This window comes from Papaver somniferum, chromosome 1 (assembly GCF_003573695.1).
Source record: "Papaver somniferum cultivar HN1 chromosome 1, ASM357369v1, whole genome shotgun sequence".
NCBI classification, from domain to species: Eukaryota; Viridiplantae; Streptophyta; class Magnoliopsida; order Ranunculales; family Papaveraceae; genus Papaver; species Papaver somniferum.
In genome coordinates, this window is record NC_039358.1 from 83,401,221 (window position 1) to 83,415,181 (window position 13,961).

Below are 13,961 nucleotides of genomic sequence, written 5' to 3' on the forward strand. Positions count from 1 at the left end.
GTGCATGATTTTAGCTTTGAGTTGTGACAAAATAAGTGTATGAAGTTAGATAATTAGTTTCATGGAAAAAATTCTGATCAAACTATTTGGTCTCGAAGTGACTGCATCTGTTTGGCTCATGTTGTAAGTGTACATAGATGGTTGTGGTCATGAAGTTGTTGCAGGTAGAGTTTGTGGTCATGAAGCTGTTGCATTAGCAGAGATGGAGGATGTGATACTGTCTGGTGGTGGTTCGAATTGTTGGTTGTGCACTGAAAAGAGATATGAAGTGGCAGGTGCTGGTATGTGATTTTGATATGTTACTTTGTATTGACGAATCTGTGGTGCAATGGTAGCACAACTGACTATATGTCAGAAGATGTGTGTTCGACTCACACTAGGTTCACTTTTTTGTGTACAATTTTTATTTTTTGGAGACAACTTGTGATAGTTACCTCCATATATGAAGACAACTTGCGCTAGTTGCTTTCACTTTTGAAGACAACTTTGTGCTAGTTGCCTTCACTTTTGAAGACAACTTGAGCTAGTTGCCTCATATTCGAAGACAACTTGAGTTAGTTGGCTCCATTTTGTTTTGCAACTTGTTCTTGTACACTATTTATTGGAAACAACTTGAGCTAGTTACCTCCACTTTTTGAGACAACTTAAGCTAATTGCCTCCACTTTTGGAGACAACTTAAGCTAATTGCCTCCGGTATGGACACTATTTATTGGCGACAACTTGAGCTAGTTGCCTCCGATATGGACACAACTTCTGCTAGTTGACTCCACATGGTAGTGGTGGTCGTCATCGGCGGTGGTTGGCGGCGGTGGTGGTGGTTGACGGCGATGGTGGTTAGCGGCGGCGGTGGGTGGCGGTTATTTACGGCGGTGGTGTGATTGGTGGCGGTGGTGGTGGACATTGGTGGTGTTGGTTAGCGGCGACGGTGGTTGGTGGTGGTGGACAATTGTGGTGGTCGGCGGCGGTGGACAGTGGTGGTGGTGGTTGGCGGGTAGTAGAGGTAGTTTTTTTTTTTTTTTAATAATGGTTAGCGCTTTTTGTATATACACTATATAAAAGAGGGTATTTTAGTAATGTATTAAGTTTAGGGGTATTTGTAAAATTCAAAAGGGTATATTTGCAAGGGACCTCGTAATAGGGATATATAGATAATGTTCCCTAAAAACATTAAAGATGGCGCGTGCCTCTATGGGTGGTATAGATATACTTCCGGCTGTGGTGAAAGGTGAATTCCAGGTTCGTGAATCTCGGGTGGGGAGGTAGAAGAGAAAGAGAGGATGGTCAATCATCTTTTGGGGGGAAATCAAGGATGCAGGTTTGTCTTCTCACTCAAATTTAATTTTACAGACTGACTATAACATTTGTTGTTTGATACATTGTTGCTGAACCTTTAGGGCATCGTTATACCCGTGTTAGTAGCGATTATGGTCATGGCCTTTTTATTGTTTCTGAATTGGGGAGTTGGAACCAAAGAATACAACTTTGAGCTGTTACTACACTACCTATGTACTGGCGTATGCCTTTCTCAGAATAGACTTCTTAATTTATCTGAAATTTAAATTAGTGGCCAATTAAGCGATTTGGCTTGAAACTTCATTTAATTTTCCTTGTGCCCATAATTTTCTCCATGTGTACTCAACCTTGAGATCAATAAGACCTGCGTCTGCAGATTCACTGGTGGAGTAAGTCTAATGCATTGCAATCTCAGAGAATTGCTGGCTCATTGAGGTTTAGTTTATCTTTATCTTTACTTCTCATGGAACAATACTTCTAGACAGAGTCAGGCGAGGCAGAAAATGAAACGCGAAATAGGTTTTGTGGGATTCAACCAAATTCAGACATGACAAAACATAAGTACCCTTGGAAGATAAATAAAACGATGAGATATGCAAAGAACATGCTTTACTCGCCTGTTTGATTGTGTTACTCTTCTATTCCCACTTAAAGCTACAGATTGCTTAGCTTAACTAGCTAAGTCCACACTGCAATGGATCTTGGGTTTGTAAGCCAAATAGAACATAGCAATCTGATAGTAATGTTTGTAGGAGGCATTTATGGTTTTTCTTCATACATTACAATCTGAATAGTTTTTTTTGTCCTAACTCACAATTATTAGCATCCATGTCTCTGATTTCTACAACTAGCGGCCTATTTATTCACCTTTCTGCTCAATGCTTTGATACATAATCACCCTTCTCATTGTAGCGTTTAAGTTAGTATATTGAACAACCAACAGCCATTTGGTTACCTCATCTTCATGGTGGTGGATCCTTGTACCTCTTATATTAGTAATATATTCACTATATTGCAACAAACTTGCAAACCTGTGTAGAACATTATTCTCACCCTTTGACTGCCGGGCTTTCATGTTCATTAAGGACTATGGTTGATTGCTAACACCATTTTCTTTACTTTTCAACTCAGAATGTATAAATTTGGTCATTATTTTGCTGTCTTCAAATGGACTCCAATTTCAGTAGTGCTTAAACTTCTTGAGATGTTATTAATCATTGCATTGGATCAACCAGTTCCAATTACCTTGTCGTCTCAACTCTCAAGCTCCCGAGCCTCGAGCTGATGATTAAGTTCACTTAAGAAAATTGCTTTCATATCACCAATAAACTTCTTTTAATAGCAAAACCAGACACGAGAATGTCTCTACCTCTGCTTGAAGAGAAAAGACTTCTGTCAGTGACTCAGTAGGTAAATGAGGTTTTACCATGTCAGAAGGGACTTCATTGGAGATTATATTGGTCTTTCTGTTTGTTCTTCTGCTTAGACATTTATATCATCCAATTACTACAAGTCCGCAACTTCGTCTGGTACAAAAAAAAAAAAAAAATACTAAGAAGAAAGAATTTTTCTCAGAGCATCGGGGGTAGTTGAGTGCAGTAATTACGTTTCACCCCAAAGAGGTATTGAACCTTCTCTTTGAAACTCCTCAAGAGATACTCTTGAATGGGCCTTTACTGGAGAGGTTGAGTAGGAAACATGTAAGTGAGTGAATGTGGATTCCGAACATATGTTCTTGGCACCATGGTGTATGACTTTTTACAACAGATGTTTAACAAAGATTTCAGAATATTTCGCCGTGCTTCAAGTTTTAGGAACTTGCACATGTTTAGTTTGCTTGTATTTTGCGTTATTACTGCTAGAGCAGGGTAGATCTGGCTTATGATTTGGTACGACGTATGAAAGCACATACTAAAATTTCACTGTCTTGACACCTGCAAGTAGGGAAGCACCTGGGATGTATTAAAGTTGCATTATAGCCATGATTGAATTGAAAATTAATGCTTTTATTCCAAAATTGTAAAAGTACCTTACTATATTAATGTTTGTAATGGCTAATCATTGAATCATTTGGTAATTCCTGAAGCTTGTAATTTGTTTTCTAGATCTTGCAGACATGCAACTGGGATCGCAAAGTTATCTTAGTAATGTGAATGGAAATCAATCATTCATGCGGTAATGACACCTACCACTTCTACTTGTTCGTGCAACCACCAACACTGAAGATGTTTTTAGGTATTAATCTTTTCCATTTCCATTCATATTAAACTCCTAATTTTTTGTCATTTTCAGTAAAATTCAATTTTTTATGCTTGAAAATCAAATCCATGGCCAAGTTACAGTTGATCACAATAATGGTGACAGTGAAACTGCGATAGCGTCATGACCCAAAATCAAAAATAAAACTTATTTGTATGTTTCATTTCCCATTTCTTGCAATTCGTCCTATTTTAATATTTTGTGTCCAGAAATTTCAACCATAATTAGATGGTTATGCCAGCAGAACAGCACATAATTCATCTTAAATATCATAAGTTTGAAAAACCTTAATATGAGTTTGCATTATTAGAATTTTGTCCTGGGCCTCCTGGCACTGGCAGTCATTAGTTTTCCTACTAGATTTGATTGTGCTTTTATAATCCTAGGAGAAGTCAAATCTCTCTCTCTCTCTCTCCCCCACGTTATAACATTCACTCCATGTACATATTGGTGAAGAATTCTTTGTATTCGTAACCTCAAGCAAACAAACAGACCATTTTATTTCTTCTTTCTTTTGTCCCTTGTTCTTTAAATGCGAGCATTTCTTGGTACGCAATTCTTAGACCGGGCAAAGTCATTCGCAATTCTGTTTATCCCTTCTTCCGCGTTACAGAGAGGGTCGAGTTTGGTGGAAATCATGAATTTCTTTCTTCTTCTTTGTTTTTTGATTGAAGAAGACATGTAATTTCAGTTACTATTGGATGGTACAATGGTGCAAATATAGTGATCGAGGAAACAAGTTGTAGAGAGTAGGTTACTAGGTTTAGTATGCGGGAACGCATAGACCTTATAGTGATTGAGGTTGCTCCTTGTTAGTTTCTGCCTGCAGTTAACCTGTATTAGTTTTACAGTTTTAGTGGGAAATTTCTTGTCCTTGTTTGTGCTTGTTTCTGCACAGCATTTTTCTTGAATCCACAAAACACTTCACGGATTCAAAAGAGAAGATGGGAATTTGAAGATGGATTCCCAGATTATTTTTTTCTTGTCATTTTATACTAATCAAAAATTAAGAATTGATGCAACTAGGATTACCCAAAAAAAAGTCTTACCTAATTTTATATTTAAAAATCCGTTTCTGTCTTTCTTGAAAGCTTATAGGTTCTTAATTGAGGAACTAAAGTTAAACATATTTTATATCTTAGGTTAGTATAAATTAAACGATGGTTAGGCATGACCTAACCACAATGGTCCGTGCAGATTTAAATTCTTTTGGATATTTATTTTCCTCTAATTCAGATCATCTATCTTCGCCACCTCCACTCACTAACTTGTTGCCCGTGAAAAGTCTTGGGATTAGTTTGTCCCGTGAAAGAGACGGTTTTAAGTTTAACCACGGCACTTGTCTTTGTCTGTCCGATGGCAACTTTTGCCAGGTCATTTGAGGTTTACAAAGTAGCTCTATCCATGGCAGTCCATATGCAAAAAAGTTGGATAATATGTCACTTAATGGTGTACTGAAACATGGGGCATTTTTAACCGTTTGTTCCTTAAGAGTGATTAAGATGTCCATGTAGGAGTGTGACAACAAAATAAACAGAGCGACTTTTTTTTTACAAAAGATTGGGAACCGAAAGCCACTTGCAAGCGTACATGTTTGTTCAAACGGCAGATGGAGCCTCCCTGTTGTATCCGCGTTTAGAATTTGGTCCCAAGCAATGTAGTCAATTTCGTCCGTACCGGCCGATATATCGGCGATATTACCGGTATCGGACGCTGAGCGATACGGAAATCCTAATATCGCGATACGATTTTTTACCGATAATATCAGCCGACACGGGAAAAATGGTACATCGATTTATCGGCGATATTCGGCGATATTCGGCGATATTTGGCTTTTACAGTAATTTATGAGGGCATTTTCGGAATTCTATGAGAAGGGAAGAAATTTAATCCCTAAATCCCATCGATACGCAAAGGGAAGAGATTTAATTCAGGTAAATTTGTTTGCAGGTTCTTCTTCTCCATCTTAATTGATTCTATCTTAACAAAAGGTTGGTTTTCATCATTAACAAATTAGTTTCTCCATCTTAATTGATAGTTCCATTCTTGTTAGATCTAATCAATTTATGTGTGTTCTTTCTGTATGAAACTATCAAACCAACTGTACAGATTCAGCGTATAGCTTCTCCAATGATTAACGTAAGAGCAGAATAAATCAAGGTACGGCTACTGCTGCAACTGTTTCATGAAATATTCTTAATATTTTGTCTAAATCTAGGCTACTGTTTCATTTCAACTCATACTTTGTAGTACAATCCATTGATTTAATTCGTAAATTCATTGTTGGATTTAATTCGTACAATCCATTTCATTTCAACCACTACTTTTGTTGTTATTTAACAGCAACAGAACACAATTGTGTTCCTTGATTTGCTCAAACCACTCTCCTATATATTTTATTTCTGTTGTAGGTTGTGATTATGGATTCTTCTAATGCATCAAATTCAAATGCCACAAACACTACCTGTGATTCATTGCCCTCTTCTTCGGCTACTCAAACTAAAGATCCAGCATGGGAATGGGGTGAACGCCAAGACCTAGCAAATCAAAATATTATTACTTGTTTGTTATGTAAGAAATTAATTCGTGGTGGTGGAATTACTAGGCTTAAGGAGCATCTTTTACATATTAAAGGGAATGTTTCTTCATGTCCAAATGTGTCCATTGACATTATGAACAAAGTTAGTCTGGTGTATTCTGTAAAGAGGACCAAAAAATCTCATAGGAATAACATTGATTTGGCGTATCGGCGTGCAAACAACTCAAATGAAGGCTCTGATGCTGATACCGATGTTGAAGAACAAGAAGTTGAAACTGATGGCAATATGGGCAGTGGTGGTGCTAGTGCTGGTGTGGGTGCTAGTCAACTAGTTTCTCAGAATCAGACAAAGAGAAAGAGGATAAGCCAAAGTAATAGTAGAGGTCCAATTGATTTATATATGAAGACAGACCACCAAAAAACTCAACAGGCCACTCTTGAAAGAGACTCAGCTGTGAAAGAGAAGTTAATGAAGACTGCATGGAAATGCATTTCAGCTTGGATGACTGAGAATTCAGTATCATTTAACACTGTTCGTTGCCCAAGTTTCAAAGAAATGATATATGCAATAGGCGACTATGGGAAAGGTAAGCAGTTATGATATGCTCAGTTGATTTTAGCTATAATACGTGCTTTAATCTGTTCTTCTTATCGTATATTCATTTGGTTTACTTTTGCTTTTTATGTTGTTTTTTGTTAGCTATGCCCCCACCATCTTACCATCAGATTCGTACGAATCTTTTCAAGGACCGGTTAGTAGAAATGAAGAAATTTGTTGATACATTTAGGGAACATTGGAAGAGGTTTGGATGTTCTATCATGTCTGATGGCTGGACAGATGGGAAAAAGCGACATCTTATTAACTTTTTGGTGAATTGTCCGAAAGGGACAGTTTTTTTGAAGTCTGTGGATGCGTCAAACAGAACCAATGATGCTAATTTTATACGTGGGCTTGTAAAGGAGGTAATTAACGATGTTGGGGAAGAAAATATAGTTCAGTTCATTACCGATAATGGTTCAAATTTTAAAAAGGCAGGGGAAGATTTAATGCTTGAATACCCAAATATGTTTTGGACTCCTTGTGGTGCTCATTGTTTTCAGTTGATGCTAGAAGAACTTGGTGGCAAGCTTCCACGAATCAAGACAGCCGTCATTCTAGGTAAGAGACTCGTTACATATATTTATGCTCATTTTCAAGTATTAAGCTTAATGAGGGAGATGATCGGTGGTGAATTACATAGGTCTACAAAGACTAGATTTTCAACTCAGTACTACACACTAGAAAGTCTTGCAAAGTATAAAACCCATTTGCAAATAATGTTTGTGAATGATAAGTGGTTGAAAATGAGGTTTGCAAAAGAAACTATGGGAATTAATGTACTTAAAATTGTCACAAGCGGTACATTTTGGGAAGATGTTGATTATTCTTGTAGAGTGCTAAAGCCTTTGGTTAAGGTTGTAAGGTTAGTGGATATCGAGCGCAAACCTACAATGCCTTGTTTTTATGAAGCAATGAGGATATCAAGGGAGAAACTCGAGGAGAATTTCAGTCAAGATGATAGTACTTGGGCTGTAATTAAGGCTATCTTTGATAAAAGATGGAAGAATAACTTCAATCATGCTCTACATTGTGCTGCATATTATTTAAATCCTTCCATATTCTACAAAGTCCCTGCTCATCTAATGGATAATGATCTTAAGTACATAGAAATCAAAAGGGGACTTCATACAGCAATGCAAAGGCTTATTCCCAATGAAGAAGATCTTGAGAAAGCTACAACTGAATTGAGAGACTACAGTGATGCTAACGGGATCTTGGGAACTCCGGTTTGCAAAAAAAGAAGATATAAAGATCAACCTCGTAAGTTTGTTTGTTATGTAAGTTGAAGGTTTGATTACATCTGTGTTACCTATGCATTTGTATAATTATTTTGTCCGTGTTTATGACAGATGATTGGTGGATTACATATGGAGGAATCGATACCCCAAACCTACAAAAATTTGCAATAAGGGTATTGAGTCTTACTTGTTCTGCTTCCCGTGTGAGCGAAACTGGAGCACATTTCAGAATGTAAGTATTCTAATCTTGTTGAGTCTTACTTGCACTGATTATTTTTCATGTATTACCATTTTCCTGTAAGGGTATTTAGACCATATGTATGCCTGTAATTCAGTTTCCTGAGGTGCCGCGACACACCAAGTTGTAGTGAATGTGTAATGTGTTACCATTGTATACCACTATATGAGCAAGAGTAGGGCATTTTTCAACTGGCTCTTAAAGCCCAAAACAGAACTAGTTTTAGTGTTGCATTCTTCACCATAATTGCATCACTAGGTCTGGTTAATGCATACAAACGAATGTGATTCTTTTTTCCTCGAGTAGATGTCATAATTGAATTTTACAAAATTTGAAGTATTTACAGTAAGAGAAGGATTGAAACCTGCACCAACATCTAATTTTAAACCCCATGGAGGAGATTTTTAAACCCCATATTCTTTCGATTCTTGTGTATCAATTGGTTTAATTGTCATGGACTCATGTAAAATGGGGATTAGTCAGTTGGTCATTTCTTTTTGAAGCACAGTTAGTCATGATTTGCTGCATGATATTTCTCTAGCCAATCATTTTTTCTCAACATCCATTGGTTCATTGTTCCATATGATGTCATGTGCTAATGATCCAAATCAGTCTATGACCCAAAATCAAAATGATCATGGTATTGTTCTCTGTGCTGCCATCGCTACCTTTGATGGACCGGTGGTGAGTCAATCTAAACCTTCGTCTTCTCCTTTCCCTGCATTTAGGGTCGCTAAATACTAAGTTATGTTCCAACACACTTGATTTATATTTGGCTTTTCTATTTGGTTCAATTTATAATGATGAACATCAAGATTCAATCTGTTTGATGTGTTTCATTTCATTTACTTATTATCCTTTCGTCTTTCAGTTGCATTCAAAGAAGCGAAATCGCATAAAGCAACAAAAATTGAATGATAGCGTCTTTATTCAATACAACAAGAAATTGGAACGTCGATACAAAGAAATCAGTCAATATAATGATGATCCGAAAGCTGATGATCCCATTTTTCTGGATGAGCGTGATGACAATGATGAATGGTTGGCTTTAGAGAATTTGGATGACTTGGTTGTACAAGGAGATAATGTTATTTTGGATGATTTGCAAGATATTGTTGGTGAAAAAGGTATGCCAGTTGTTGGTAAAAGTGCTTGTATCTCCCGACGCAAATCTACTTATCCAACTGACTCTGAATATAGTGGATATGATACTGATGACTTGATGTTGGACTCTAATTATGGACTACTTGGTGGAGATGATGGAGCTACGGAAGATTATGATATCTATGATGAATCGAATGATTTTGATTAAAATTGTAATGTCCATGTTTAATTATGTTTCCAGATTGTGAACTTTAAAGTTGTGAATTCTCCCATTTTTCCAATTTGAACTTCATACGACGACTCTTATGTTTTGAATGAACTTGTTTGTTTTTCTAAAATTGATGCATTTTAATGTTGTATAATTTTGTGTGAAACAATATAAATTATAGATATAAATTTAGAACTGATATCTCCCCGATATTTGAAACCGAGATCTCCCCGATACAATGTTGTACCAGTGTACCGGTCCTCAGCCGAGACAAACCGGTATCCGATATTGACTACATTGGTCCCAAGTAATGTTATTTGTATCGTGGACTCATTTTGCAAGACAGAAATCCCTCCTGGAAACCCAAAAAAAAAACAGCTCTTTAGACTTGTACCACACAAAAACCTTGCTATTTATCCTCCTGTCCTTGGTATGGGACCATGGTGGGTGCACGTGAAATCACAAAGGTGTGAATGGGGTTGACCTTGACTTAGGCGTGCTAGAGATTTTACCTCAAAAGTCTGATTATCCCAACATTGTAATGTCTTCCTTGTTAGTAGTAGTTACTAGTACTAGCACTTCCTTCCTAGGCGTGCAATAACTTACTACTTTATAAACCCAACAAAAGGATTGTGGGAAAATGTACTCACTCACTGAACTAATAAAGATAGAAAAAACAACACTGACATTTAACTAAACGATAAAGAAAAGGATAAATAAAAAGTCGAAGAAGATAAAAGGAGAGACCAGGAGGAGGAGTATATTTCAAGATTTCATTGTTGATTACAGTTGGGCAGGAGCAGGAGGGGCAACCAACAACAACAACAAAAAATTGTACTTTCTCTTCTACTTGTAAAGAAAAGAACAAAAAATCAATATTCATGTGCATTTAAAAAATAACCGACCAACAAACTGAACAACCTGTTAAATGCGCACATATTCTTTTTCCTTCCTTTTCATGAAAAGGAAAATTAAAGATCCTATCCCCAGAATCGGATGAGCTATTTGGATTGAATTGTCTCGGGTGTGATACTGTTATTGACAGGTTCATGTGATTGAGAGCAAATGACATTACTCCCACTGCTCATATGATGGCTCATAAGCTAAAGACTTCCTTCAATTTGATATTAGCTGCACGATATTACTGTGATAAAATCATCGGACGATGATAACACCGAATTAAAAACGATCGTGTTGATTCATGTCTCCCGCAAATACACATGTACAACTACATGCTAAATGGTACACAAGTAATCATTACGTAGAATATACGCAAGTATACAGTGATATTTTAGTATATATGTGTTGTCCATTGACATATAGTATATATATATATATATATATACAAAATTTAAAGATGAAGCAGCAGCACTTGAACCCATGACGGCCATGACAGCCTTAAATCCTAATATACATATCTTACGCTTAGCTAGCGGCTTGTTCTGAGGACCACATCTCACCCCCACCGACAATTTCAGACTCTCTCTCCCTCTGTAGGCATCTGATTATGTGTTGTTGCTGTTGTTTGTGTCTTTTGATGATCAACACGTTATCCGCAGCAACGGTTCTCTCTATCCATCTCCAATCTCCTCATACTAATCAATTCTTATCCCTTCGACACATTTACATCTTCAGATTTTTACTTCTTTTGCCTAAAAATGTCATAATCAACTTCAGATTATTTATCAACCTTAAGTTTCCATTTCTTCATGTTTCTGATGTTAGTCATTTGTATGCATGGCGTTAAATCTTAATTAGGAAAATTAATTAAAACTGGAAAATCACTGTGCGTTAAAAACAACCCATGATAACAGAATCATGGGGAAAAAACATAAATTCTTTCACAGTTCTTTCCCTGTTTATATATTATGAGAAGAAAAAAAAAACATGAATTTTACAAAATCCAAAGAAAGAAAATGTAAAAAAAGAAGGAAAAGTAATACACAAACGCTTCTTTCATCTTCTTCCTCTTGCAGCAGGTTAGTAAGATGATTTTGAATGATTTTCCGTCTCAGCTTGATATTTGGCCACCCATACTTGCTGACCAATACACCTCAAAACGCAATCGTTGATATGGAACCGAAAGTCCAAGTTACTGAAACGGTACGAGGAGTTTCTTGTTCCATGAACCATCATCATATACCCTTTTGTTCAAGAGATGAGATGGATAAAAAGTGGAAGAGGAGATCTTGTTGCATGAACTTGTCTTCATCTGTTCGAATCCTACATGAACTCGTCTTCATCTGAAGTTTCAATCTTGGGTTTCTCGTTTAAGTCGGGATGTATCATCTTGAAAGGCCTATCGCTGCTGCTACTACTACAATTAGTAGAATAATTGTTGTTGCTATTAAATACTATCCCCCCTGATGAAGAATGAAAACCAAGACCAAGACCAACACCAGATGTTTCAAGAGCATCAACCCTAGCACCGACCTCAGTAGCTTTTTTCCTAATAGATTCAGCAGATAAGTCATGAAGCTGTTCTTGTTTCTCATGAATTAATGAATCAGGAAAATTCAGACGTGCTGATGGCCCTCTCAAATAATATACCGCTGTATCATATGCTCTTGCTGCTGCAACTGGTGTTGAATATGAACCTAACCAAATTCTTGATCTTTTATTTGGTTCTCTAATTTCAGCTACCCATTTCCCCCACTTTCTCATCCTGATTCCTCTATATTGCTTCTCTGATCTTCTTGTTTTACTTCTTGAATTCATCGTTGTTGTCTGTGTGCTTGTGCTGGTACTTGATGAACAACACTCTCTTGCTTCCATATCTTCTTCTGATAATCACACCAAAGCTTCACTAACCCCCACAAGAAGATGGAAATGGAAAATTTCTTAGTGTTGGGAAGGAGGTCTCTCACTCTGCACACCCCTTTTGAACTTTGGGTTAGCTTCTCTTGTCTAAGTTTTGGCTTTGTACCTGGGCAACACTTTTATTTTATATCAAGATATGAAATGGAAAGAGAGAGAAGATTATAAAGGTTTCTACCGTTTGTTTATCTAACTTTAATTTTGTTTCTATGTATTTTAATTAGAATCAATGAGTGATTAGTGATGAGATTACTTAAGTTAGTATCATAATGTATATGTATTATTAGGAGGACAACACGCAATCCCCGCCAACTTGTCTGTCTCTTTTGCCCGCCACGTAAATTTTATTTGCCGACGTACTAATCGTAATCTCATGTACATATGCATCATGTACATTGTATTTCTTTTTCGCACGTGTAATAGCACTACATATTAAATTTTACGTGATTAAGTTTTGTTTGATTGTACAGTATTAAATTTATATGATTGAAGGGTGGTTGAGATTGGAAACTGGTGTTGTCCATTTAATTTGATAATCCTCTGCAGCATGCAGCAGACTACATATTATTCACAGGAGACCGGTTTATTTGGAAACACTCAGCCATCTGAAATGATAAATCTGATCGGAAACGGATAAATAACGTAGTTGAAAGTTTATACACAAGTTTGATTGATAACATGTTATATCAGAGGGGAACATCAGACCAGGTACAAAGAATGGCAGAGTTACTAGTTACTTTCTTCTGTAGCAGAAGAGTGACAATGGAGTGGAGGAAGAGGGGCGGTGAGGGGTTGTGTTCCAATAAAAAGAGGATATCGAGTTGGATAATGTAGAAATTGTAGTCTTGTAAACTTCCACGTACTAGTAAATTAGTCGGCTTTGAAAGGTGGCAATTCTTCGATATGTCATTGCTTACTTTTCCAGTGGAAATTAACCTAATCCCTCATAGGTGGCGGTGTGGCGGTGTCGTTTTTATAACCTAGTGTCATTGCTAGTTTGGAAACCTTTTGTTTAATCTAATACGGTTTTACGGCATTAATTAGTATGCCTTTGACTGACATTGGTGGATGGGGGAAATTCTACGAACAATAAATTACTAGAAGCAGTTGATATCTCATGACTTCTTTAATATTCTTTTTATGTGTATCATCTACAGAAAAATATGTTTGCGCATCAGCTAGTTCATGATAAACTCGTCAGCCCCATTTAAAGGTAGGCTTGACGGACCATCAAAAAGAACAAAAGAAAAAGAAGGGTGTCTTTGAGATGTAAGCTCTAAAATGCATCAAAAAAATAAAGAAAAAGCAAGCTCTAATGAGCTGCACATAATGCATTCAAAAACACCATATGTATGAACCCCACGATTTCTCCAAGATGAAAAAAGACTATTTGTAGCGGTCCACCATTTTTGAGAGAATAGTTTTTTTATGTAGGAAAGGATTAGTGCAGATGATTATCCTTGGAGAATCCCAGCACAGTGTATTTTTAATATGTATGGGGAGTATGATTATGCTTAGAAAATGACACGGAGCTAATATTCCTTCCTGTTCCTGGTGTAAAGGATCACCGACTTCATAATTTTATAACCCCAAAAAAATAAAGTTCATTAATTAATGGAAGTGAAATGAAATGAAATATCCTAGTAGTAGCAGCAGCAACAGT

At 36.8% G+C, this 13,961-nt stretch overlaps 3 protein-coding genes and 1 long non-coding RNA gene across 4 annotated transcripts; 3 read left to right on the forward strand and 1 right to left on the reverse strand.

Annotated features, from left to right (window-relative positions):
- The first annotated feature begins 5,476 nt into the window (after positions 1–5,476).
- On the forward strand, positions 5,477–6,258 carry LOC113330759. Its single transcript, XR_003350485.1, has 3 exons — positions 5,477–5,544; positions 5,663–5,713; positions 5,965–6,258. It is a non-coding gene; the product is annotated as an uncharacterized LOC113330759 (long non-coding RNA).
- A 120-nt stretch (positions 6,259–6,378) lies between these two features.
- On the forward strand, positions 6,379–8,167 carry LOC113346591. The gene is made up of 3 exons (XM_026590079.1): positions 6,379–6,679; positions 6,793–7,953; positions 8,043–8,167. Exons 1-3 carry the CDS (start codon positions 6,379–6,381, stop codon positions 8,165–8,167), a joined length of 1,587 nt encoding a protein of 528 aa, XP_026445864.1.
- A 604-nt stretch (positions 8,168–8,771) lies between these two features.
- LOC113330770 lies at positions 8,772–9,611 on the forward strand. The gene is made up of 2 exons (XM_026577586.1): positions 8,772–8,853; positions 9,041–9,611. Exons 1-2 carry the CDS (start codon positions 8,785–8,787, stop codon positions 9,479–9,481), a joined length of 510 nt encoding a protein of 169 aa, XP_026433371.1. The 5' UTR covers positions 8,772–8,784; the 3' UTR covers positions 9,482–9,611.
- Positions 9,612–10,660: 1,049 nt separating this feature from the next.
- LOC113292654 (ethylene-responsive transcription factor RAP2-9-like) lies at positions 10,661–12,487 on the reverse strand. Its single transcript, XM_026541539.1, has 2 exons — positions 11,425–12,487; positions 10,661–11,133 (listed from the first exon to the last, which is right to left on the reverse strand). The coding sequence occupies exon 1, from the start codon at positions 12,254–12,256 to the stop codon at positions 11,705–11,707; it is 552 nt and encodes a 183-aa protein (XP_026397324.1). The 5' UTR covers positions 12,257–12,487; the 3' UTR covers positions 10,661–11,133; positions 11,425–11,704.
- Positions 12,488–13,961: the final 1,474 nt, after the last annotated feature.